This window comes from Equus przewalskii, chromosome 25 (assembly GCF_037783145.1).
Source record: "Equus przewalskii isolate Varuska chromosome 25, EquPr2, whole genome shotgun sequence".
In the NCBI taxonomy this organism is placed as follows: Eukaryota; Metazoa; Chordata; class Mammalia; order Perissodactyla; family Equidae; genus Equus; species Equus przewalskii.
The window spans coordinates 11356652-11383996 of record NC_091855.1 but is presented as its reverse complement, the minus strand read 5'-3'; the positions used below and the strand labels follow the sequence as shown (position 1 = coordinate 11383996).

At 46.4% G+C, this 27345-nt stretch overlaps 1 protein-coding gene across 9 annotated transcripts in view; it reads left to right on the top strand.

Moving 5' to 3' along the window:
• The first annotated feature begins 301 nt into the window (after positions 1–301).
• MAX (MYC associated factor X) overlaps positions 302–27345 on the top strand; it is a 36324-nt gene continuing 9280 nt past the window's right edge. Inside the window, exons 1-6 of one of the 9 annotated variants that reach the window (XR_011532758.1) lie at positions 319–780; positions 1491–1517; positions 8921–9028; positions 21715–21838; positions 22315–22399; positions 23090–24551. Coding sequence is in view for 5 of the 9 variants with exons in the window: in XM_070593201.1 (XP_070449302.1) it covers positions 745–780; positions 1491–1517; positions 8921–9028; positions 21715–21838; positions 23090–23277 (483 nt within the window). In the remaining 4 variants the exon portion in view is untranslated. Of the gene's footprint in view, positions 781–1490; positions 1518–8920; positions 9029–21714; positions 21839–22314; positions 22416–23089; positions 24552–27345 lie in introns of those variants that run through there. The other 8 variants (XR_011532759.1, XM_070593201.1, XR_011532760.1 and 5 more) reach the window with 8 other exon arrangements.

Sequence of the window (27345 nt, the reverse complement as noted above, 5' to 3'; positions counted from 1 at the left end):
CCGAGCCGCGCCCCCTTGTCCACCACAGTAGGATACCGCCACTGGCGGGTTACGCCACAGGGCGCAAAGCAGAGACTCAAGCATGAAGAAGACAAAGTAAAACCAGTCGCACCAAAGAGAGGCAGCGTTATTTAGGCAACCGGCTACTCCACCAGAGCCTCCACCCTGTCCCCTGGGCCCGGCGCCCGGCGCTCAGACGGTGCCCAGCTCCAGGAGCCCCAGCTCGCTCCACGTGTCCTGTCTTCCCAGCAGCCTCCTCTGCTGCCTCGGGAGGAAAGCCTCCTGACAACTCGCGGTCTGCGGACTACGACTCCCAGCAGGCACCGCGCCGCTTCTCTCTCCGCCCCCTTCCACAGGACACGCAGGCGCTCTGGGATCAGTCAACAAGCCGGGCTGGCGTCAACTGGATGCAGTTCTTTATGGGATTTGTAGTTTTTCTGGCGTTAGCTGGACCGTCAGTCAAAGGGACAAGAACTACAAGTCTCGGCGGCCCAAGCGTGACGAGCCCGGTCACGTGGAGGGGGCCGACCGGGCGTGCGTGCCGCCGTTGATCCGGTGCTGCAGTGAGGAGGTGGTTCTCGCCCGTGTTGTGTGTGTGAGTGAGTGAGAGAGCGAGTGAGTGAGTGAGTGAGTGAGTGTGTGTGTGGGGGGACTCGGCTTGTTGTTGTCGGTGACTTCCCCCTCCCCTCCACCCCTCCCCCCTCCCTGCCGCCGCTGCAGTGGCCGCTCCCTGGGCCGTAGGAAATGAGCGATAACGATGACATCGAGGTGGAGAGCGACGTGAGTCCTGGGGCTTCTTCCTTCCCGTGCGGGTTGTCAGGCGGGGACAGCGGCCGGGGCTCTCAGCCGGGCGACGGCAAGAGGGGGCCGAGCAGCCGCCGCCTCCTTCCCCATCCCCCCCGGGCCAGGACCGCCTCCGTCGCGATCCCAGCTCGCTCGGCTCCGGGCTCCTGGCCGGAGCGGCCTTCTGGGACTGGAGCTGGGGAGGAGACACGCGGCCTCTGGGATCCCCCACTTTCCCCCGTGGAGGAGGGTGCTGCGGCCTCCCGCTCCCACCCTATCCCGCCCAAGATCCGGGGGACAGAGATGGGGTGCGCCCGGGATCCTATTGTCCGGATCTTGGGGAAGGGGACGGCGCTCAGGACCTGCTGCCTGGGTCCGCGATCCCCTCGCGTGACCCGGATCCTGGGGGTTGAGGGAGGGCAGAGAGGGGTTGGGAGTACCCAGATGCCCCGAGCTCGGTCCGGGGGTAGGAGGCAGTGCTCTGGACCCTCTCTGGCCGAGTCGGATCCCGGAAGGAGGGGCGGCGCTCGGTACCCCCCTGCCCCGCTACCGGATCCCGCTGGGGAGATGGGGCGTGGGGAGCGGGGGGGTCGGGCTGACTCCCCACCCGCCGCTTCCTCCACCGCCGGCATTTTCTTTCTTATTATTCAATGTGAAGTGTAAAAATAACTTCTATATTTTCTATTTTTTTTTCTCTCTTATTCCAGGAAGAGCAACCGAGGTTTCAATCTGCGGTACGTCTCCTACTCTCCATTTCATTTTCATTTCCGTTCAGTTCTAGTCCTTTTTGGGGTCAGAGAGAAAAAGAGATCCTTCTATTACTTTTAATATTGTAGTAAACTCTCCTGTTAACCGCTAAGGTGAGGTGGGGGCCTTGTTCTGGGGGTCTAGGTGGTGGTGGGGGGGCGGGTTTGCAAATCTCATAGTTCTAGATTCTCAGGTGATAATTCCAGAGACTGTAGGTGAGTGAGAGGAGCTGTATGCAAAGAAGTGAATTGTTCGTAGTTTTCCGATGGGGCATCTAGCTGTCACTGTATAAGTAGGAAATGATAAATAAAATCAAAGTAAATTGTAGTATTATTTCAGGGCAAAATGGTCAGAAGATTTACTTTAGAACTAGTAGGTTCTAAACCGTATCTGCCTAGTTGTGTGAATCTGAAGCCACATGCTGTAATCATCTGTAACCAAAAGTCATGTGACTGCTGTAGCCCTATAGAATCTAGCACAACATGGTATTGTTTTAATGCAGAAATTGGGAATGTAGAGGAGCCAGAGGTTGAATATGAAAGTGTCACATACATCTTCTTGTGGTCTGACTACATTTGAGTTGAAGGAGAAGCGTAAAGAAAATAGAAAAATGGGCGAAGAACAGTGGCCTTTCAGAGAGAAGTTTGTTAAAAGGTGATGGTTGAGATCATGCAGTGGTATCAGTAATCTTTCAGGGTTTTGGTATTAAATGTTTTCAGTAGGTGGTTCTTAGGGTTTCGATAGATACTAATTTTGTGTCTTTACAGTCTGAGACAGTACTGTGGGTGTTCCATGAACAGATTAGGGAAAGGAAAAAAAGAATAGACCCAAAATCAGAATCAGAGACAGGAAGAAAAGTATATCAGAGTGTCTCATATTTGACAGATAGGAACAGTACGAAGTGTATAGAATGGGGCTCAAAAATTCCAATGCCTCTGGAGGGACCCAGGCCATGAGATGGTCAGAAATAAAGTAGAGAGCAGAGGTGAGGACTGCGGTACTGGAGAGCACATGCCTCTGCGAGAAGTCAACCACTGGACTCCACGTGGGCTGTTGCTATGTGAGAGCAAGGGCTCAGTGTGCCCAGATCTTCCTATGTCTAAAAAAAAATTCGAAATCCAGATTTTTTTTTTTTTAATTTTTAAAAAGATGTGTGGGATAATCAGGTTGTTTGGGGGCCTGCTAGAATTTGGTCTAAGAATTTAATTATCCCAGGATAAGAACAAGCCCTTTTACTCGTACCTGCTCTGCATTAGAGCAAGCAGAGCTTCTCCAGCTTGTCCAAGTAGAGTGGCATTGAGAAAAATTTTATTTATTGAAAGCTGATATTTCCATAAAATCAGAGGATGCGTTTGTTCCAGGGGTCTTAAAAATTACCCATGGGTAGTAGTCACTGAAAAGAATTTATTTCTCCTTGAAATATTGTTAGATACTTATATTTGGAGATGTATTTGAAAATTCAATTCCTTTTTCTTTTTTCAGTTACTAGTATCCTTAATAATGTGAATGTGGAGTTTCCTGTTTGGGACTCAGTCTATTTAAAACGTTTGTTCCCTCCAAGCGTGCAGTTATAAAATCTGCCCAGGGCTTGATCAGGGTTGGAGGATAGGGATTGGTTTGGCTTCTTTTGCGGAATCATTATTTGAATTGGAATTGCCTTGGCTTTCCAGTGAGAGAAAAGTTTTCTTTGAAATTTTGGCTTACAGTTCTTGTAAGATTTCTGCTCTTCAAAATAGCCATCCACATGGATGTTGATGTAAATTGCTTTATTAAATTATTAAAATGTTTCCACTCTCCTAGGACGCTAATCTCATTCTTTTGTATAGATATTTTTGGTTTAGTGTTAAGGTGCCTATGATTTTTCCCTTTGATTTGGGGAGTGGGTAAAGGGAGCAGGTTTGATCCTTTGTTTTTCATTTGACATCTCCTTGCTGGGACTTGTAAATAGTACCTGGCATAAGATAATCAGAGCAGCATGGAGAGAAGCAGCAAATGGGTCATAAAAAAATTTTATAGTGTATCAGACAGTTATGATGAAGATCTAGGGTAAAAAGGACTTCTTTTTCTTTTTTCTCTGTGAATACTTCTGTTTACTTCCTGACATTTAGTATGGATAATAAATATGTTTTTTAAAACTTGGCAGGGGAAACTATTCTTAAACTTTGCCGTAGTTCAGAAGAAAAATGTGAACAACCAAATATTTAGGACTACGGAAGAACTTAAAAAGTTATTTGGAAAAGGTTCTGTGGGTCCTAATATGAAAAGAAACATTCGTATTTGATAATGTCACTACAGCAGGTATGGCCTTACTGCATGAGAAATGCAGGATACTCAGCAAGAACAGAGTTAGGAAATGAGGGTAACAGAAAGTGAAACTGATTTGACGAATATTTTTTTCTGTTGCCTCAGTGCAAACGGAAAACAGCTTCTCCAGGAACCAATGTGCTTTGTTAAAGGAAGTAACCCCAAACAATGTTTTTATTACTAAATTCAATACGTCTCAGAATTCCATTATGTTATTTTTATTATTTTTTTGGAGGGAAAAGGTTGCATTTTACAGATCATTTTCTGGGACAGGTGTATTTCATGCGAAGTGATGCTTTTGTTTTGTTTGTTTAGGAAGTTCCTTTTGGAAAGACTGGAGGTATATAAGAAATGAAGGGTTAGTGCCTTGGTCAGGAGATCCAGGGCCTTTCCAGCTTCTTATCCTTTATGACAGCTGAACATGTTGCAGATACGGTATACCTGTTAGGGGATTTAAAAAAGATTTGTGCAAATCCACTTCTGGGCCTTTCTGGTATGAAATATTTTTAACTTCTCAGAGCTCTTTGCTTCTTTAGGAATTGCAATGTATCCAGACGAGAATGAGCTTGGTTGCTTTTGAGGTTGGAGTTTACTCTGAGTTGGCTGTTTTACCTGGAATTAGTTGCGTGGCAGAAGTGCTGCACGATGCTTGTACTTTGTGTCTGCTTAGAGTGTTGATAGTAACGCAGAAATGCCAGGTTTGGTTTCTGAATATGCGTGTGTGTTACAGGAAAGGGTGTTCTTACATTTAAAAGTCTTTTTTCAAGATGCCAGTAGTGGCAAAATAGTTGATCAAGGAATCTAACTTGGTTTTTAATTAAAATTTCCTGGCATTCTTACTGACCAAGGCATTCTTACTCTCTTAAATGGCTATAGCGTGATGGCATTTTTTGATAATGGCATTCCCAAGTTCTTTTAGGCACCAAATGATTTTAAAAAAAAAAAAAGCCTCAAAAACACATATTTATTAGATGTTAGAGTGTATACCAGGCAGTCGGCTTCAAGCAGGAGAGGTGTTGGAAGGTTGCCATTTATCTCTTCCTATGAAGGACCTTAGTGGGTTTCTCATCCTAGCTGCCCATTATTTCCTGTTACAATTTTCCTGTTGATTAAAATGAATAAGTTGCTTAGAAGTTCAGTTTTGTTATTCTTTTCACTTCTTATCTATCAGAAATAATAAATAGATCTTTTCTGATGAGAATTTTTGAGCCCATGTATTTCCAGTATTAGTGTTTGATAAGAATAGGTTATTAATCATCATAAGTAACACTACCTTCCATCTAAAATGCAACCTTTGAATTTCTTAAAGGCAGTAAATGTATAGCAGGCAGCTCTAATTCCCGGTATGCTGAGGATTTTGTACATTGGAATTGAGAAGATTCCCCTTATAGATGGGGTTAGGTATCAGGTAGCCTGCAAGAAATGGCATTGTTCTTGAGACCCTTATGCATCCTTGAATAATGGAATATTTATTTTCCCATGCTATTTGCCTCCCTAGAACTTGTAGGAAATAAGGTTGCTCACTGATGGAATGCCTTGAACGAAGATGCATTCTCTGCAATAAGTTGGAAGGAAATAATTTAAAGAATTTCTCAATTTTGAACAGACCTTCTTAGCTTGAATGACATCCTGCTAGTTTAACCACTTCTTGGCTAACAAAATAATGTTTGCTTTCAACATTTAACAGCACTTAAGATACACGTGCTTATTAGTGTCAGAGATGGACAAATTGTAGGTGAAGATTTTTATTCTGGCTACCAGTATGGAAAGTTTGGTGGAAATAAAACTGAGAGGCTGAATAAAAACCTTGGCAGAGATGTCAAAGCTGGAAGTGATTTGGTGCTGGAGTTCCTGTTGAGCATCTGTGGGCCACTCTTCAGTATCGCACAGCCCTTCAGTATTTCTCTTAGCCTGGGATGCCCTGAAGGAAGGGTTTTCTGGCAGAAACAGCAAAGTCAGTGTACTTGAAGAGCGGCAGCATCTAGCCACTGCTCCTGTAGGATGTATAGAGGAGGTACTTGGGGGCCTGCTGTACAGCCCAAGATTACCTCTGTTGTCTTCTAGAATTTGTTTGGTACCATTCTTTTCGTTATCAAACATCTTGCAGAGTATTGGTGAAAGAAAGCTGTTTCATCTGAGTTGAGCTTTGTTTGTTCAAGACACAATTGTTTGGCGCTTTCCCTTTTTTTTTTTTTTTAACACTAGTTTTGAGTTTGTGGGGGGATCTCAGATGCCTTACACTGGGAGTCTTCACCCAGTTTTTCATTGTCAACTCTGAAACCTTGGCCCTTTCAAAAAAGGTTGCCAGCAAGTGAAGACAGTTAACAAAGCAATGATAAGCCTGGCACCTGGCCCTCCATTTGGATGAAGGGAGGGGAGGTGGTGGTGGTACAGGAAGCAGCAGTGTTAGCGGGCTAGATGGATCTATGGTTTGGAAATGTTTCCCAAACAGAGTCAGCCTTGTGTAAAGGTTTTTCATATGCTCTTTCAAGCCACTAGAGGTATTGTTTAGTTCAGAGTTGCCTGGAATTAGGCATGTTAATTCTGCATATTTTTAACTTGCTCTTTCAAATAAGGCTTAGGGAGGAGAAAAAGACATCATTGCCATTGTCTCTGAGAGCTTTAAAATCGACTCTGGTTAGGCGTAGCAGCTTGGGGATGGACACAGCAGCGGGGATTGGTCTAAGATTCCACTCTTCTGCTAGTTAAATTGGGCCTGGAAACACCACAGAAATTCCATCCACTACTTTGAGAACAACAGTCCCTAGCCAGGCTTTCTACCAGGCAGTGGACTGCTGCCTTTCCTTGTTGAGCCAACTTCTCAAACTTGGCTGGCTCCCCAGATGAGAAGCCAGGATTTCTGTTGATGGTCCACAGCCAAGTTCACTTACAATCCTCTAACCAAAAGACTTGTCCATTTGAGTCCTTTCAGGGCTCACTGAATGGGAAGGGGGTAGTGCATTGTGGGGATGATTTTGGTGTTAGATTATACTTAGCTCCACCCCTCTAGAGCAGGCCTGAGTGAAACCAAGTCCGGCTTGATTCTGCCGTTTGAGATTTGCAGGGCTCTCCCAGAAAGAAAACAGACAATTAGAATTTTATTTGTATCAACAAGAGGGATTGTGGGTAACTCTGGTGTCACTGCTTCTGTGCACAGCTCTTAAGCTGGGAGGAGGGCCAGGAATCAGGGTGATTTAGTAGACATGAGTATCTTGGGCTGCTGCTAGAGACCAAAGCTGGACGATTAATTTGCATGTAAATAAACCATCTTAGGGAGTGTAGAAAACACAGGAGAGGCAGACAGATGCCAAATGCCATCTCTTAGCTTCTAAGCTCTTTAGATCTAGTCCAGATTAGAAGCCAGCCCAACTTACCTGTGTAGGTGACTAGAGGGAACAGTAAGTTAGAAAAGGACTAGGTCCTTAAATATGTTTAATTCCCTCAAGCTATTTCATCCTGCTGTTAGAAGGCATCAGCTGATTTCTTACTCTAACGTTGTATGATATGGCAAACCTACCTCTGGCCTCCAGTTCTCTGGTATTCTAAGCTTGGCTGTTCCTTCACTTTCCCCATAAATTCCATATATCACTAGAGCTCAGCAAACACTCATTTTACAGTGAATTCAGATTTAACAAGATGAAGAGAGCTCTAGAGGTGCTCCAGGCGTCTGCCCTGAGAATGAGCATGTGCTGAGGAGAACCACGTGTCCAACTCAGCAGAGCTGTGGGTAAGGTGAGGCGCTGGAGAGTCCAGGAAGTGCCTGGAGTTGTCACAGCTGCTCCCAGCCTGACTCAGACTTCTAGGATTAGATAATAGAATTTCAAGTCCTCTGACCCTGCAACTCTTGTCTTTATAGATTTTTGTCTGTGCGTCTTGTCTAGTACAGGATTCATTTCAAGCATTCTTGTGCCTAAGCCAAGTTATTTATTTTTAAAATTCCTGGTGCTCTGTCCAGGTAGATTAAAACTACCTGAACTGCCCATATACAGACTTGTTCTTTAGGTTAGCTCAGTGCAACCTTGTGTATTCAGGATAAATTCTCAGGTATTGTTTTCCGTAATTCCCAAAGTGTTGATGTGATGTCATTCTTGCGGTAGGTTGAGTAGGCATCTGTGTCCCATTTGGAGGGAGTGCCCCTTTCACGGGGACCTGCTAAAGCTGTCCTGCAGGCTCTCCAGCACTGTCTCGTCTGCCTGAAGCCAGAATATTTCGCCATTCCTGATTTGTTGGCAGTCTTCGTCCCTTGCCAGCTGATGTTCTTATTTGTAATTCTAAGCAGGGCAGGATAAAGACTTTTTGGTCCATGGGTATTTAGATACTGCCAAATAAGCATGACCTGCCACAGGTGCCTGAGGAAATTTATTCAGAGCATGTGAGTGTCAGAAGATTTGCCATCTAAGAACTGTCTTTCTGGAAGCCCTTGGCAGGATAGTACCTTGGATCCGCCTTAAAAAACAGGAACTCAGAATGCAGTTCATGTCAGTATCAGCTCTGTCTTCATGATCGCAGATTCATGCCTCTGGGTTTTCTAGAGGTTTTGGTTTCTCTTGTATGATTTGATGAAAAGGTCTTAAATTGGTTCATTTGCCTAGCTGGAGACCACACCAGACTCATGGTTCTGGGTTTCACATGGAGAGAAGCCCTGCGCCGGTGACCTGACTCCTTCCCTGGGTACCCGCCATGGGGGATCTCTTACGCGTCTTAGGAAGGGGCCCACTGGAGCTTTTACCTGGTCACCTCCCAACCATGGACTAGCAGTTGTTCTGTCACATGAGTAAGTTGTAGGGGAAGACTAATGTTGCAGGAGAGTCACACTTTGTCCCCATGAATAACATTTATTTTCCTTATGCATGAGCTGGATGCATCGAGCTACTTTGGATGTTCCTGTCGCAAGCCTTGCTCACCCCTTTCTCCCCCTTTAGCAGAGCCTAATTCTGGAGACTCCTAACTGCCCCCCTCGACAAATCCTTCCCCGTGCAATCGCAGGGACAGCGCTGACAGCATATACTTCCAGGCTGTACCCCACACACCTGTTCCAAGCAGAAGGAGTGACTTCTCTAATGTGCTCTCTCTCCCATTTCCCTAGGCTGACAAACGGGCTCATCATAATGCACTGGAACGAAAACGCAGGGACCACATCAAAGACAGCTTTCACAGTCTGCGGGACTCGGTCCCCTCCCTCCAGGGAGAGAAGGTGAGTTTATTGAAAAAGCTGATTGGCCACCACCAGTTTGGAACTTGCTGTGGGTCTTAACAGGGCACTCACCCTTCTGGAAAGAACTGGAGTCAGGGCTGTTCAGGTAACATGGTTTCCTTCATTTTTGATTCTTTGGGGGAATCTTCACACACCTTACCTGCTCTAGGTTCCCTGCTTTAGTGTCAGGTGGAATAGAGCTTCTTGTAAGACATCAGTAGGAATTATCTTTTAAAATTAGTATTATTTGTAATAAAGTACTCATTCAAGAAATTATTAGAACTGTACATTATAGTATAGAGAGTAGCCCCTAGTAGTTTGGGACAACACTAAGGATTCCTGAGGTCAGTGATTCCCTAGACCTCCATGAGCATTTCTTCCGTGTGGTTGAAAGTTAGTGCTCATTTTAGATGACACTTCCCAGGAATGTGTGTGACCCAACCTGGACACCAGTGCTCTCACAGTTCCAACAGCTGCTCTTTCAAAAGAGCGTGAAGAGCATTTTAAACTGTGGGACGAAAGACTTCAGTAAAGAGACATGTTCCTATGAAATGGAAGAAAAAAATAACTGTGCTGCTCCCCCCTTTCCCCACCCCACTGGTGGCCTTCCGGAAACTAATGTTTTCCCTGGAGAGGTAGGCGCCAACTGTTTCTTCATTTGAAAAACAGAGTTGGAAGCTTTGAGTAAGCAGCCTGTGGATTAGGGTCACTCCTTTGAATTTAGAGAAAACATCTGTTTGCGCAGTTAGTTCCGTCCTTGACAGAGAATGTAGCTGGCTGCTTCCTGCAACAGTTCAGTGGTGTAAGTGGCAGGGACTAGGACCTGGGATTTTTGGTTCAATGATCCAGTGTTTAAAGAAGCAGCCATTTTCAGAAAAATCATTGCTCTCAGCTGTGCTTTGAATGGCTTTCCTGATTTAGCTCTGTGGTGAGGGTCCTGGGTTGGTTTGGTTATCCAGAATCAAACATGGAATGATTATGGTTTCTGTTTGATTATATTGCCACTCTGGTAAGTCATGTGCTTTATACCTTATCTAAGGTGTGGCTTTCTATGTGGCTGTAGCATGGGGCAGGTCTGACCTTTATGAGGAAAACAAAACAGCCAAGAGGCCATGTGAATACCTAGTATTGCAAAACCAGAATTTGCCATGGGTCAGGCCTACTTAGTGTGGACTTGGTTTAATGGCTGTGGATCAAGGTACTTACCTGGAATGACAACATTCCTGGACACAACACTGTCTGAGTACCAAAAGAAATGTTTATGATGGGGAGTGAGACTCACCCTTACAGTCCAAGTACACACGTGCAAAGAGTTATCTCTTGTGCGCGTCTAAACTGTTGACAGTCAGTGCTTATTCGTATGCCATGGTCTCCATTACAGTGGTGAACTAAATCACAAGAGCTGCCTTCTCCCAAGTCTCATATCTAACCAGGAGTAGTGCCAAGGCATTGTTTCCCAGAGGTGCCCTTGGACCACCCACATCAGAATTTCTCCTGAATCCCCCTTGCTAGAGGCAGGCCGGGGGATCTGTGTTTATAACAAGCGGTCAGGTGATTCCTCGGCATTCTTAAGTTTGAGAACAGTTTGTGAGAGGCGGGTCATAGGAGCTCAGCCAAACCTTTTACCTTAACGAGCCTATTTTACATTGCCATAACATTCTTCCATAAGTCCTTAAAATTACGTTACCCTGAATCCTGTTGTCTCCTTTCTTCAAGGAAGTGGACAGTGTGGATTTGGTAGCTTACGACTGAATAGTTGATCATTCATCGTGGCCCATTCATTTATTCACTCACTCCATTCAACAAATATTTATTGAGGGTTTGCTACACGCCAGGCACTGTTCTAGATACTAGGAATACAGCAGTGAACAAAACAGAGCCAGAAGCCCTTATTCTGGTGAGGAGAAGATAGAAAATGAACTCATGATGAACTATATACAGTATGTCGAGAACGCTGTGGAGAAAGTTAAACGGGAAGAAGGGCTGCAACTGTCATTAGGGCAGACAAGAAAACTCACTGGCAGGCAGCGTTCCACCAGGGGTTTGGAGGAAGCGAAGGAAAGAGCATGTGTCTGTCTGGTGGTGAGCATTCTGGGCAGAGGGAAGGTGAGTGTAGTAGTCCAGAGGCAGGAACGGGGGAGCATTCCTGGGCCCGCCAAGGAGAATAGAGGCCAGAGTGGCTGCAGTGGAGTAAGTGAAGGGATGGTGGCAGGAGATGAGGTCAGAGAAGTAGCGAGACTCGGGGAGAGGAGTGCTTGAGGGGCCGGGTTTCGTAGAACCCATCAACAGAGCCCCAGTGTGGGAATTTACCAGGTGCCTTTCTGACTTGAGAATCCTGTCCTGTGTTACAATCCAAGTGTTTCGTACGAAGTATGAATAAAGGAAATGGCTGCTGGCTCTGGTTGCACCCCACCCCTTCCCATCTAAGTTCCATGACCTCCCTGCTCTCCTTGTCTGCCAGCACCGTTTCACAGGTGCTTCAGGGAGTCCAGCAGAACACTTCGGTCTCAGACTTCCGAGTTCTCACTCAGTGTTGCAATTTTTTAAAATGTGGTATTTGAACCAAAGGAAATTGGCTAATTCTTGATTTGGATTGCAGTAATTAAGGTTGTGACATTATGTAAATAATCATAAAATTATTATTTTACCCTGTAAGTTTTGAGGGCTTAGATCAGATTCTTGAAGGAAAGGTCTCCAGTCTCCTTTGATTTGAGCTTCTTTATTTTCCAGGTGACTTCTTACTTAGTATTTGGATTATCTGTCATACATGTCTTAAGCCTTTCTTTTTTTGTGAGGAAGATTGGCCCTGAGCTAACATCTATTGCCAGTCTTCCTCTTTTTGCTTGAGGAAGATTATTCCCTAGCTAACATCTGTGCGAATCTTCCCCTATTTTATGTGGCATGCTGCCACAGCAAGGCTTGACAAGTGGTGCTAGGTCTGGGCCCGGGATCCGAACCTGTGAACCCTAGACCACCGAAGCGGAGTGCATGAACTTAGCCACTACACCACTGGGCCAGCCCCAAGCCTTTTGTTTTTTAAAAAGAAACTAATACTGATTGAATTGGATCCTAACCAAGAATGGGGGATACTTGTATAAAAAAAAATAGCTTTAAATGTGAGATCCAAACTCTATCCTCTGTTTTCTGTATTTCTTCTATAAAATAAACGTACGGAATGGTCTCCTTTTGCTTAAATAAAAAAATAAGTAGTAACTAACATCTGTATTGCAATGTAAAATTAAATCTGCACAGCAATTCTATGAGGCAAGTATTATACTGTGTATTGTAATTGAACAGTTACCATTGCTAACCACTCCTACTGTCGTTGCTATATCAGGGTGAGAAAACAGGCTCAAGATCATGATCCCAGTCTACAGCTGGACAGGGACTAGAACCCAGGACTGCCAGTTGCCAGGTTCAGTCTTTTGACCAAACCAGGGGTAAACAATCAAAGGATATCTTAAAGAACTCTTGCTTAAATACTTATATCTTGTCTTTATATGGGGAGCGTCCCCTGGATAGAGCCAGTGATCTTGGCAGTATGTCATACCAGGGCTGCTACTAAAATACTCTCCCCTAAGGTGGCGTGTGTAGGTAACATTGAAGTGCAGAGATTTGAGGATCGTTTAAAGTTTGTAAACTTTTCTGAGTCCGCATAGCTAGCTGTTCTGTGAAATAGACCATTAGAGTTGGCAGTCCATTTGTGTTTTGCCATAGGTCCCAGTGTTTGCAGGTGGACTCTGGAACTCTGTGGTTGTAGTCTTTTGTTTCCCTTATAGTTTTTTAGCACTATGTGGAGTTCACTGAGAGATGGGATGGAAATAGAACCATCAGCCAGTCAACCAGAGTATGGGAGTAAAAGCAAGAGTAACTGTGGCCCCCTGTGTTATGGGGAGACATTACTTTTCTTTTCTTTTTTTTTTTTCTTTGCCTTGTTCTTCTTGACATTACTTTTCTAGAACAGAATTATTGTTTGTTTTAAGGGTCCTTGGTTGGGTACTAGGGAGGGTGGACCAGTGGCTTGCTGGCACTGAGCTCACCCTGTTTCTGTGGGGGCAATGGCCAGCCCATCATTTCGCCTTTACTGGGGACATAATTCTGCCCTCCCCCCTTAGATTAGCCCCACCACCTCAGCCAGAGGGATTACGTCCAATCACACTGGCTCCTTAGCGTGGTTGACTTTAGTGATAGAAGGTTCTGTTTCAACATTGCCGTTTGTAGCTGTACAGTGGTTTATAGAAATTTCTCATCTTTTAAGTCTCTTCCTAAATGCCTGTTTATCATACTTAATTGCTCTCTCAGGCAGTTGTACTCTGGATTTCTCCTTTCTGGATAGAGCTGTGTTAAAAAGAGAGAATGTAACCTAAAGTGAAAGTAAAAACAGGGTTTCTTCTAGTCAGCGTTAAGTTTAGAATTCCTTCATTTTGGGTGGGAATCTGAGGGCACTGCCTCTGTCAGCTCCTGTCACAGACTCTGGCACATGGTAGGTTCCCAGCGTATAGCTGTGGAGTCAAAGTGCCAGAGCAAAGAGTGGGCTTGCTTAGCCCTTTAAAGAAAACAGCAGCAGGCAGCATGGTTGTGCTCAGCTGTTTAATTAAGACCCGTGTGAGTGTGGTGGAGGTGTAAAAGGCATAATGGATGGTGTCTGCTCTTGAGGGTCTTGCTCTCTTGTTGGGAGAGAGGATTACACCTTACAGTTAACAATAATAAGATAACAGGCTGAGCATCAAATAAGAGGTTAAAACACTGAGCTACTCTGTTTCATCTCCATTAAAGCCTAGTTTCCTTAACAGGTAGTTGTGGAAATTGAATAGTTCCCTTATAGCAGGGAATGTGACAGTTTTTATGGCTGAAGGTCAGTCTCCCTGTTAAACCCACTCAGCACTGTGACTAGGGCGCTTATCCCAGTTGTAACTGTATATATATTTGTGTGGTTACTTGGTGACTGTCTGCCCATCTCCTGCACTACACCATAATAAGTACCATAAAGGCAGGGAAGACATCTTTTGGTTGTATTTCTTCCCTCAGTGCCTGGCACAGAGTGAGTGTTTATTAACTGAAGGAAAGGAGCCCTGGTCCACCTGGCCACGTTACACTGGGAGAGGCTCATTTTGGTGGACGCCTTTTAAGGCAGGCTGTTCACACAGAAAGTTTCTACATCATGTCTGGGCTGCTGGAGGGATTATCTTTTAAATGAAATATAAACCACAGCCCTACCTATTTCACCTTATTACTCATTAAGGTTATTACCTGGCCAGATTCCAACTTGTGCAATTATTTTCTTCTTAAATTTTCTACATCTTAAATTGCTGTCCATAGTTTCCTAAGTCTCCCTAAAGCTCTGGGCTCAGCAACTATAAATGTATTGATTTATCCATTTCTTTCTAAACTGTGTTTATGTGCTGCCTGAAACCTCCAAGGGCCTTTCAGGGCTCAGCAAGGTAAGGACTGGCATTCTGTGTTCTCTAAATAAGGAACTCGACTTGCCTGCCTGCTTTTTCTCTTCCTCCCTTTATTGTGGAGGGGTGTACACCTTCTGTTTCCCCAGGAATGTCATTCTCAGTTTATCTGAGTTCTTTCCTTTGCTCAAGGTCCAACTCCGGCCTCACCGCCCAGGTGACCTTGAGGTTTCACAGTGAAGAGACCCACTCTCAAGGGGTCCTCAGCCTGTGCCCCCTTTCCTGCCCGTGTACCTGCATGTGTTTCTCCCTGCCTGGGCCTCCGCTGCCAGTCAGTCTCCACCACCTGCCTTCAAGGCCCATATCAGATACTTCACCACTCTGAGAACCCTGTGGTATCATTCTCTCTGAACCCCATGGCCCTTTGTGGAGCCTCTCCTGTATCTCTCTTGTTTCTGTGACGATCTTAGCACCTGACCAGAGGGTGCGCTCTTGGAGGGCAGGAGCCTGTTCGTCCTTCTGAGACTCTGCAGCGCCAATAGGGCAGGCTCGCTCCTGGGGAGAGGGCCAGGGGCTGGGGGAGGGACGTTCTTCCATCTTGACATTGGGGGAGAGAGATTGGTTACTAGGCTTTCCTTTTAGCATTTCTTTTTCTTTTTGTCCTCTAACAAAATTGCAAAAACTTTAGAAAGAGAGGAGGAAGAAACAAACAGCCCCCCCATCCTCTTAACACAACTACCACCTTTCTTCATTCTAAGATTCTAAGACAAGCATCGCCTGATAGAAGTTTAATGTGGGACCACAAATAACAATTTAACTATAAGTACAGTTAAATTTTTTTAGTTGACACAATAAAAAAGTAAAATAGGTGAAATTAATTTAATATATTTTATTTAACCTAATATGAAAAAATAAGTATGACCTCAAAATGTTACCAGTACATTAAAAATTACTAATGAGGGGCCAGCCCTGTGACCTGGTGGTTAAGTCCGGCATGCTCTGCTTCAGCAGCCCAGGTTTGGTTCCTGGGTGCAGACCTACACCACTCTTTGGTGGCTATGCCGTGACAGTGACCCACATACAAAATAGAGGAAAATTGGCACAGATGTTAGCTCAGGGATCATCTTCCTCAGCAAAAAGTAAATGAAACAAAATTACTAGTAAGATATTTTACTTTATTTTCTTGCACTGTCTTAAAAATGCAATGTGTGTTTTATACTTAGAGCACATCTCCATTCAGTCTAGTTACATTTCAAACACTTATTAGCCACATGTGGCTAGTAGCTATTGTGTTGGACAGTGCAGTTCAAAGATACACAGTACTCTCCCCACCCCACACCTCATTTTAATATGGCTGAAATTGGGTGCCTTAAGGTGGGTATCAAAAGAAACCTGCTTCCTTTTTTCTCCCCCCCAAAAGCTGCTATTATTAAATCCAGGGGTTTATTGATAAAAGTCTAAGAAGCAAGGAAATGATGGTATTATCAATCTGTGTATTCCTTTCTGGTCTCTTCATATGTATGCTTTACATGAGTAAAATGTTATAGCTTGCTGTTTTCACATAATATGCTTTTTTCCTAAGTCTTAGAGTGTTCATATTTAGTCGTTAGGTGTTTTTCTCTTTCTGTTGGCCATTTAAGTTGCTTCCAGTTTTCTAATTTTATAAATAATGTAATGATGACCATCTTGGTGTATGTGGCTGTCTCCATAGAATAGATTCCCGGAAGTTGGATTGCTGGGTCTGGGGGTAAGAACATCTGGTGTTTTGCTGTGTGTTGCCAAAATGCTTTCCAGGATTGTTTTCATGTCTTCTTTTTTTCATTTCTTACTTTTTCAGGCAAATTCCAAAGACTAGTGTTTTGGCAGTATTTTGAGAGTACCAATTTTACCATCATTAGAATTTTCTTTTTGGAGGGGGTGACTAATTTAGTAGGCAAAAGGTAGTAATTAATTTTGTATTCTGTTTATTACCTGTGATAGTAAATCCTTTCCACGTGTTTATTTAATAGCTTTATCTCCTCTTCGGGGAACTGTGTGCTCCTGTCCTTCATGGTCAAAGTTTGGTGGGGAAGTGTTGCACCTTCATTTCAAACTACCAAGGCCCAAGGCCAAGGAAAGGAATACAGGGTTTGAAACATGATTTGTGTTGACCCTTAAGCAAAGGTCTGACTCCTGGCTGGAACTAAGCCCCTTGAAGGGCATGATAGCTCTGCCTTCCCCTAGTAATCTACAAGATGGTCTTTTGGGCTGGGGAGGGCCTGGCAGCAGGACGTCTTTGAGGGGCCACTTGGCTATGCTGGCTCTCACTCCAGAGCCTTCCAGCTTCTCTTGTTGGCACTGAGGAGGGGTTCCATTTTGCAATGAACTAGTTTAATGCAGACCCAAATTTATTGTGCAAATTCTTTAATTTTTGTTTTCAGAAGATGGTTTATTCAAATGCAGGTGTTTACTTGCCTTGCCCTAGCCTCCTTTTACCTTACTATGTGTAAAAGCATGTGCAGGTTTCAGAAAATAATAGTTTTATTTTCTTTAAAATAACTAGTGGAAAATAAAACAGATGTCAGTTGGTGAGTCAGGCACTAGTTCTTTTTTCCTTCCCCAGGATACAGCATTTTGATTCTTGGGGAAACAAGGCAGCTGTAACATCAGCATGGTGGGATCTGATTTTGAGAGTGAGGAGGAAAAATGATAAATACAGCTGAGATATTGTTTCTCGAGTCAGCATTAGGCCCTGGGGAAGGGCAGTGGTGTTGCTAATGGCCACAGTCTAGTGCTACTGTTCTCTTCCTCACCTCTCCCCCTGCTCTCTAAAACAACTTGGAGTTTTACACAAATCCAGGTTACTGTAATAAGATTGACAACTCCAGAAATTTATGAACTCCAGAAGTGTGTGAACTCTTTCCTTATATGAAAAATTTTGAGAATCACTGCCTTAAACAGGATTGAGTAACCTTGGATGTCATCCTGAGTGTCTGTGTTAACTACTTGAGGAGTCACTGGGGCCTTAAAAAGGTATTAATTAGAATCAAGCTCTTGGTTTTGGAGCCTTTCCGAAAATATGTAGTCGATTCTTGCCATAACATGCGAGGAGGGTGCACTGTGTTCCCAAGCAGAGTTATGTTCAAGTGGGTGCCTCTGGAGGCTGGCTTGACCCTTTCCTGTGTCTGTGCCGCTGTGGGCAGCGATGCAGACGGCAAGCAGCTGCAGCTGTGGCGTGAGCAGGAGGAGGACAGGGGCCTGCTGGGCCCCTCGGCCACACCAGGTCTTCTCCACTGTCCGCTTTGGTTTTACCCTTCTTAGGTAATGGAGCCGGCAGTACTATGGGGAGCTGGCGTCTCTGCTCCCGCAGGCCATGGTACTCAGCTCTCTCAAGCTATCTTGCATCTTTAGGTTTTTCCTCTCTATTTGCTTCTCTGCTAGAAGTCTGTTCAGTTTTCACCTGTCTTTAAAAGAAAAAGTCTTCCTTCAGTGCTGCTATTATTGCAAGCTCCTTTTTTTCCCCCCATTTCTTACTTTTTCAACCTAATTCTAAAAACTAGTCTTCATCTTTGCTTCAGCTCCATCGCGCTCCTGCACCCGCAGGTGCAGAGAGGATTTACCTGAGCTCTCGCTCCTCCAAGGAAACCAGCCTCGCCAGGGGCTTCACTGACATCCTTGTAGCCGGATCAGGTGACTCCTGTGTAGTCCTTTTCCTCCTGCTCAAACTCTCCCTGCGTGACAGCGCTGTCTCTGCAAGTCTCTTGATCTTTTTTATTAGTTGCACAGCCTTTCTGTCTTCCCAAAATAGGTGTGTCTCAGAGGCCTGGGTTCAAATCCTGACTCCACTAGCTACTAGTTCTGTAACATTAGGCAGGTTACAGCTCTGTGCCTCGGTGTCCTCATTTATAAAATAGGGGAAATAAAATAGCAAGAGGTTGTATGAGGATACCTGGCATTTGATGAGTGCTCAGTGTTAGCTGCTGCGGTTATCATCATCATCATTTGTACTGCTGTGTGCAACCAGGACTTTGGAACAAGATCTGGCAAGGCTGTCCAGTGTTCTTTTGCATGGCTCCCAGAGGTGAGAGAGAGGCCTGATGAGCCACTTTGCGTTAACTCACACTGCTTCGTAGGACATCCAGTACCTCTTCAGTCCCCTCAGTCACAGTCCATCTTTCTCAGGGCTGTGTCCAAACCATTGAAGAGATCTCTTTCTGCTCAGAAAGGCAGAATCAGAATTAGTGCCTTCTACTTGTAAAAACGAGCAGGAAAAAAAAATTACTTAGGTCCTTACTGGGTACCCAAAGGTAATAGTCAATCTGTGGACACGTTGACTTACCAAGTTCTATCCGCTCAGTCACACTCACGTGAAAATTGCTGACTCAGTTGACTGAGCACGTTTCAGAAAAGAGAAACTGAAAGCCCATGGCCATTCCACGGTCCACGCCGTAAAGCCCAGGGTTTGTGCTGGCTTCATGTTTACTGTTCACATAATGTAAATTCATAAAGGTAAGGAAGGGCCTGCCAACATCTTAACATGATCTGGTATGGTTTGGAAAGCTGGGAGGAGGGGATTTTGGAGGAGTCTAGCATTTTCTAGCTTCAACCTTTTGGTTTTTCTCCCCTGTACTAGATACACATGTAAGTTTTGGGGAATTATGTATTTTGTACTTTAAATATTTTCTTGTTGGGTTTTACTTCGAGTACCTTGGGAAGGGCAAAATAAAATTAATTGAACCATTCTTTTGGACTTTCTAAGAAGAGGTCAGGAGGCCCCCAAGAGGCCTAGGATGCTTCTGCTTTGTTTGGGGCATGCAGGAAGGGTTGTGCTTAGCGTTCTGTAGGTTTATAGCAATCCAGCCCTTGGGGACCTCTTGTTCCCAAGGCACTCCGTGTTCTAAGCATCTATGAATTTTTTCTTCGTCTGAAAACTGCCCTGAAATGGAAACTTCCATCACTCGGGATCTTTTTCCCTCTTTGGTTTGTTGTGCTGTGCTTACTGCTCACTTTCACTTCATGGTTTCATGTATAAATACGTGAAGGAGAAACCTTGGTAGCATACAGGCTGCGACTCAGTCCAGTCATTCATTAAAAGTTATCACTGAACATTTACAAATGCTCCCTTTCAGAGATTTTGCTTTTTACCCTTGTCTCTGATGCAAGTAAGTACTTAAGAGCTAATGTTGCTTTCTGACAACTGTTAGTTGAAAAAAATAGGCAAATTTAAAGAAAGACTGGGATGTAAAATACTTAGCAATTAGATCAGTGTTGGTGTTCATAACATTTGGAGGGTTAGGTTGGGTCTGAGAGAATTTCTAGTCAGATAAGGCGTAGCCATGGAGAGCAATACTGTGTCTGCAGTCCAGAGCCCATTAATGACAGAACCTAGAATGCACTGCCCCCGGATTCCTAGGCTCTTTCTTACCACCCTGCCACCTGTTCCACAATACTTTATCTTTAATCCACTCTCTAGTGTCTGGAGTGGCAGGGTATTCTAATTAGTCCCTTCTAACCATGTGCCCTTTTTTTTTTTTTTTCCATTTTATCACCTAATAATTAGACCCTAATAAGTCCCCTCTGGCAGAAATTGGAAACAGCATCTGCAGTGGCCTTGCAACTGGAGTTGCAAGCCCTCATTGCTAAGTGCTCTCATTCTCCCTACGTAAGCTGACTTACTCAACTAAAGAAATGCACCTGGCTCTGTCCCCACCCTTATGCCCGTGGCTGTGCTATTCTCCCGGCTCACAGTGACCCTTTCCCACAAATAGTGACCAGGGCTCACTGTTTCAGATGGGAGCATGTGTGTGTGTGTATGTGCAGAGCCAAGGCCATTGCCTGCCACACAGTAATCGCCCTAGCCAGAAGCCATCTTTCCTGTGGCCTTTCTAATCTGTACTACTCAAGTTACACTTGTCAGTACTGCCCTGTGATTTGTCTGTGTGTAGATATATTTATCTCCTCGACTAGATAGTAAGTAAGCTTCTGGGCAAAAGAAGCCATGACTGATACACTTTGTTTCCCCACAGTGTCTGCTCAGTACCTTGCACATAATTCACACCAGATAAAAATGGTTGAATAGGAACAATTTCCTTTTGAGGAAATTGCCTTAAGGGTGCTATAAGAGGAAGGCTTAGAAATTCTAGTACTTGTGAGGACTGGTGAATAAACCTAGGCCTTGTAAACCTCTCTGATACCCAGCCCAGCCTGAGGTCTGTAAATTAAGATTGTCAGGATTTAGTACAAGTGAATTTAGTTTTGCTGGCCTGAGTGTGGCTTTTTCTTTGCCCTCCCTCTTGCTGTGTTCTGGTTGTTTAGGACCTTCTGGGGTTGTAATACAGAACTGTTCAGGACTGCCCTACCCTGAGTAAGAGGCTTTGCTACTGCTCAGGAGCCTCGGGGACATGAGGGCCACACTTGAGCTACTAGACTACCCTGCCTCGGGCTTCACTTCGCCTGCCTTCGTACCATTCTGCCGATTCGCCTGGCCATGAGTAATTCTGGCCATGTTTGCAGCCTGAAGGGAATCTTCCAGGCAAGTTTGACCTCCAGAGTAACCTGACATCCATTTTACTGGCTTAGTAACTTTGTTCCTCTGACAGGGTAGGGCCTAGGCTACCCATGGTGAAGGTGTGGTTGCTTCCTGGAATGGCTCAATCTCATGCCCTTCCTGTGTTGACATCGAGCTCTGACAGTTTTCACGAAAGTCTCTTCAACCAGGAGGGCTGAATAGTGACACCGCAGCGTGGCTCTGTTGGCTGAGGTGTAGGACCTTGATGACAAACTTTGTCCCCACTCCCATCCTGAGCCAGCTCCAACCGAGAGCTGACTCTACTCGTTTCTGGACCAGCTCCCTGTAGTCAGGCCCTAGCAGAGAGTGAGTGGCCTAAACTCTCAGTTAAGTAGTATTTTAATGTTTTCAGACATAGCCAGGCTGAAGACGTGAAAGCAACCTAAAGAACCAAAAGGGATGGGAGAGTACAAGTTCAGAGGTCAGACGGACCTGAGTTTGAAGCCAGGCTCCACCGCTGTCTAGCTGGTGATTTTGAATAAAACAGCAAACTCTGAGCCTCGGGTTCCTGGTGGACCTTCCTCTCAGAGAGTGCTGGTGAGGTGAGCCATGTAAAGCCCTTGGCGCCTTGACCAGCACAAAGAAGGCTCTCCATAGCAGTTACTGTCTTTCGTCAGCCTTGTCCTGCCTCACCCTCCCGCTTCCATTCCCCTTGCTGCTGCTGCAGAAAGGCATGGTTTCCTCACTGCTTGGACTAGGTCTTTATTTTGTCCCCTTTGCTTTTTCTCATATTGCAACAGGCATCCCGGGCCCAAATCCTAGACAAAGCCACAGAGTATATCCAGTATATGCGAAGGAAAAACCACACACACCAGCAAGATATTGATGACCTCAAGCGGCAGAATGCTCTTCTGGAGCAGCAAGGTGAGCACCTGAGCTTGTGGGGCAGCTGGCCCTGCTGTGCTCCGGCCAGGTCAGGGCTTCGCCCCTGGGCCTGCAGAGTCAGAACCAGTTACGGAGTGTGTGCTCGTAAGCAGCTGTGGCCCCGCCTCTTGGGCCTGAGTAGTTGAGTGTTAGAGCCATCCTGAGGAAGGACTTGTGCCGCCAGTGAGGGAACAGTGGAGTCTAGGGGTTGGACGTCTGGAGGCTTTTTTCTGACCTGATCTCCCCGTCTTGGGGCTCAGGTGCTCTGCCTGTGGTAGGGGTCACACCTGGCATCAGGTGTCTCAAAAGAGCTGTGAGGTCCTTGGATTGGAGTGTGCTGTGTAAGTACCAGAAACTCCAGGTGTTCAGGGACAGTGAGCCCTCCCTGTTGTCAATGGTAGTCCAATCAGGGCAGCCTATGGGCCAGGCCCATGCTGTTCTCCAATGCTCACACCCGCCTTTTCCTACAACCACAGGGGAAAGCGAGAGCTGATCAAGTTCTTTGTTCCTGGGGAATTCACTTCTCTTCCTCCCTCATGGAAGATGCAAGTAAAAGGAAATGCAAGTAACCACCTGGGTTAGAACACCTCCAATAAAATAAAATAAAATAAAATAAATGGGTTGACCTTCCAGGCTCAAAATGAGCTGAACCGAGGGATGGGCAGCGGGAGGCGGCAGCGGGTTGGTTCCTGGGCCGAGCAGCCTGCATGTAGGGGCAATGTGTCAAAAGGCCCAGGATTCGTGTGTATTGATGACTTGCTTCCGAGTGTCCAGCTTGTCTTTCCAAGTGGATCTTGTACGTGAGAGCTAAGCCAAAACTTTTCTTTGGCTGATACGTCTTATATTATTCTTTCCTGCTGTTGTGTAGCCTTCACACCCTTGTGGAGCCTGGCATTGCTGGGCCACCTTCTCCTCTGTCATTGCACTGCTGGGTCCCACAGGGAGCTCATGCTCCTGTCACTACACTGGGCTTCCATGACAGGACGGTGACATCACAAGCCTTCTCTTTAGGGTTGGGTGGCATTGCAGAGTGGCTGGCCATGTCCACTGGGCCCCCAGGTCTGGCTGGGAAAGGAAGAGGGAAGTAAAGCGTGTGGGTGGAACAGCCACCAGAAGGGAGTTACTTCTGAGCCACCCTGAGCCTCAGGGGCCAGCAAGCCCTTCGGAAGAACAGGCTGGACCCTGAGCTGAGACTCGGTTAGTCCCCCAGCCTCCGGAAGGCTGTAACCCGCTCGCTTGGTTGCCTTTCAGTCCGTGCACTGGAGAAGGCGAGGTCGAGTGCCCAACTGCAGACCAACTACCCCTCCTCAGACAACAGCCTCTACACCAACGCCAAGGGCGGCACCATCTCTGCCTTCGATGGGGGCTCGGACTCCAGCTCGGAGTCGGAGCCCGAAGAGCCCCAGAGCAGGAAGAAGGTCCGGATGGAGGCCAGCTAGGCTCCGCGGGGCAGGCCAGCAATAAAACTGTCTGTCTCCTCCGTCGCCTCAGCCTCCTGTCAGTTCACCCTTAGAGCCCTCAGAACCATTTAAGAGACTCTATTGTTTTCTCTTTCTCTTTTTGTTTTTATTTTATTTTTATGTAGAAGCTCTTGGACAACAGCTCTCGTTCTCCTTCCCCATTTCCACTATTTTTTTTTTTTTTAACATTTCCCTTCAGGGATTCCCTGTCCCCACCAGGAATTTTTAAACCAAAATACCCCAACTTGGCAGCTTTTTCTGTGGAGGACAGACGGCCGGCCGGACCTCTGAGCACATGGTGTCCTGACCACCCACCAGCTCCTCCAGCCCTGCCGGGCGCGTGCCCGGAGGACTCCTGCCCCTCCAGGCCTCTCCTCCCGGGCCACCCTCGCCCCTGCCTGGTAGACTTTGTGAATCTGTGGACTGCTCTACTGTGAGAAGACGACCGGTTTGGAGTAATCAGAATTACCCCCCCTTCTTTTTAAGGATTTTTTTTTTTAGTCTAAAAAGCTATTTATCGCTCCTGTTGAAAGACCAGATCCTTGAAGAAGTCTGTGGTGGGAAAGGCAGCAGGGCAGATGTGCAGTGCAGAGTCTTTGGCCTGCTTCACCCCTGCTTCTCAGCCAGCCTTAGGGAGGGCCGTGGACACGGTGAAGCGGCAGCCCCCAGGGCGGGGGTGGGACAAGGAGGAAGGAGCGGGTGGGGTAGCGGTTTTGTATTGAGGGCCAGTGATGATGTTTTGATATTTATTTCCTGCTACTGAAATTTGAATCTGAGTGACTTGTCCCTATTTCTGATGATGTCGGTATTGCAAAGCGACAGATTCATAAAGTAATGATCAAATCTTCCTTTCTTTCCGTGTGTATTTCTAAGAAATAGAGCCAACTGATTTTGTATGTAAATACCAAGAGCGATTTACCTGGTACTAAACCCGCACCCCGGTGCGGCCCCATCCCCACCCGCCCCGCTCCCTTTCCGAATGTGTCCCCATTGTGTGATCCAGCCCTGGTGCTGGCTGCGGTCAGCAGATCCCAGTGAAGGGTTTTGTGTGTTTAGGCCTCATTTCTTTGTCTCTTTCCTACTCTGTTCCCGGCGTTTGCTGATTTCTAGTGTATACTCTGTAGTCTCAGTCCGTGTTTGATTCCATTCCATGGAAATAAAAAGTATGTTGTACATACTGCCGAAGAATTGTCTTGCAAGTTAAGGCTTCCCCCTTTACTATAAGACTATAAATAAAAACTTATTTTATCCTTCTTGGTGGTGGTGTCTTCTTGCCATTGCACAGGCCAAGGTGGTTAGGGGTGGAGCTGTCTGGAGGCCACTGGGCCTGTTGGGAGCCTGAGAGAGGAGCAGAGGTTGCTTACGTGGGCTTGCAGAACCAGGAGCAACCATAAGCCAGAGCTCTTCCTCTTGTGTTCTAAAGACTCAGCTCAGCCTGGGCAGGGTGGGGATTGCATAAAGCGGTGGTGGTGACTTTGCTCATTGGGTAGAAGTTTTTAAAGTTCTAACAGGGATGGAGTTATCTGGGGCAACCTTTCTAGAATCTAATTCCTGCCCAATAAATGACCCTTGGAGAATTGGTAGCCTAGAGCTGTGGGTTTGGGTTTCTCCTGGTGATGAATGCCCAGTTCAGAGGTGACTGGTGTTCTCTAGGACCTTTCAGTTTCTAGAGAGTTCCAGTATAGTAAGAGGAGGCAGTAGAGCTGCGAAGGGCTTGAAGTAAAGGAGGCTTCAACAGCATCAAGTTAACTCTAGCCAGGCTAGGGACCAGCATCAGCCTGAACTTGTTTGACCTTGAAAGGAAGAGGATTTATGGCCAGAACAAAGCCCAGCTTTGGTTTTCCTGTCTGGCTGACAGGAAATATCGCTGTTCCTAGACCAAGGGAGGGAGTGAAGTCAAATCAGTTCTTTGATTTGTCACTCGCTTCAGAATGGTAGTGCTGGGACCCCAGTCAGCTGGATGTCAAACCCAGAGTGCCTCTGTGGCTGATGGGAGTTGGCAGGTGGGTCATGTTTGTACAAGAGGCAGCTTGTAACGCCATCAAACTCCCCCGGCCAAACCATGTTTGCAATGAGGACAACAAGGATGCTGAGAGAGCAGCATCCCATTTATTAAAGGCACTCCTTTTCAAGACAGGGAAGAGACAGGAATAAGAAGAAAGAAAATGGGAGTGAGAAATCAAGTGATCTCACAAGCCCTCGAAATCCTCATGCTTTCCTCCTCTTTTTCATTGCCCTTTCCTGTATCTCTGTGTGTATGGCCTTCATTAGAAATTCCATGTTAACACACACTTGGCGTGGTCAGGGTGGGCATCAGGACTGAGCTGTGGGGGAAGCATGTTGAGAAGATAGAAGGAGTGTGAAGCTGGGCACCCAGTAGGCAGGGAGCAAACAGAAGAAGGGGCAGTCAGGCCATCACAGGGTTAAGCTATGTTCCTGAGAGCCAGACCCTGGCTCCAGGATATTGGCTGACAAGGGGTTGAGTTTTAGGCTTCTCAAAAGTGCACTAGAACAGTTGGAAGGAAAGGGCCACAATGGATCGCCGGTTCACCTGGGGAATCTGAACTGCCTGACTGGTGCGCTGAGCAGACGGGCAAGTGGTGGAGGGGAGGCGGTGGCCCTGTGAGCAGCTGTCTGGAAAGGAAGACAAGGTAAGAGACCTGGGCTGGAGAGTGTGCTGGCCGAGGGGACAAGGTCCTGGCTGAAGTCCTGTGTGTGTCTGGGAGGCCAGTCAGTGTGTGGCCGCCACAGGATACTGAAGTCTGCCCGTGATTTCCTCCCTCACAGCCGTGTTACTGTCTCTCCTCATTCTCGTCGCTGCCTTGTGCTCGGGACAGTCCTGCACAGAGCCAGGGAACCTGGAGATGTGCTGGTCACTGCAGCAGGTGGCCTCACTGAGGGTCTTGTCCACCTCTTTCCCTTTCGCAGTGGTGAGCTTCGTATTTTCCTGCCTTTACAGTTGCCCCAAGGGCGAGGGTCTTTTAAAAGGCCCAGGGTTTCAAATTCTTGATATGCTAATTCCATGTGCAGAGGAGCTACAACTTCAGCAAATAATTACCTCAGCTCACAGAGCTGTCATCTGAACTGGGACAGGTTTTAAAAACAAGCCTAGTGGAGGAGAGGAGATGGAGCCCTGCACTGGGAGTGCGGAAAGCAGAGTTTGGTCTCTAATAATAGCGTGCTGTCTTTGATGCTTGGGCTCTCAAGTCAGGCGGGCTGCGTTCCAGATCCGAGCTCTGTCAATAGCCTGTGACGTGGGGCTAGTTCCTCCTCTCAGCTTCAGTGTCATCCAGGAGTGAGGAGGATAATAGCACTCACCTCACAGGGTGAGTGTGAGGATTAAAGGAAACAATGCTTCTAATGCTCTTGACCTCAGGACTCAGGGAGCACTCAGGCGCCGCTGTCATTATCCACACGGAGTGTGTGACCAGGGCTGAATCTGCAGATGGAAAAATCCAGCTCCTGCAGCCTTCCCGGGGTGTGGGAGGGTAGACTTGAAGTCTCACAAATGCTTCCTGCCCCTGAGATGTGCCCTCTCCTCACAAGGCAGGGTGAGTAAGAGACAGCAGGGGACCCCAGGACTGGGCTCACACACTCTTCAAAACCAAAGAGGCCCCCGTGGGGACCTTAGATCTAGTGTCAGCCCAGGTGAGGCTCGGCCATTCCCCCCCTCCGCTATTCAGTGGCATCTCTGAACTTTGGCCACTGGGTAGCCTGCCCAGGCAGAATTGCTCAGCAGCTCCCGTGGTGGTGTTCACTTAAAGTGGGGTCCTTGGGCCATGCCCAGGGGTGCTTATTAAAAGGATTCCTGGGCTCCTGCCCTTCTGACCTAAAGCAAAGAGCCAGAGTCAGTCTGTTAACAAGCTCTCCCAGGTGGTTCTCACGCACTCAGGTTTGACTCCCAAAAGTAAAATAACCCAGGGAACAAAAGGAAGCTGCTGAGGAAAGTGAACATAGCTGAGCTGAATGAGCAAAGTGGGCCTGAGGCTGGGTGCTTTGAGGCTGCACTGGAGAAGAGTGGGCGATGGGAGAGGGGCTTGTTACATG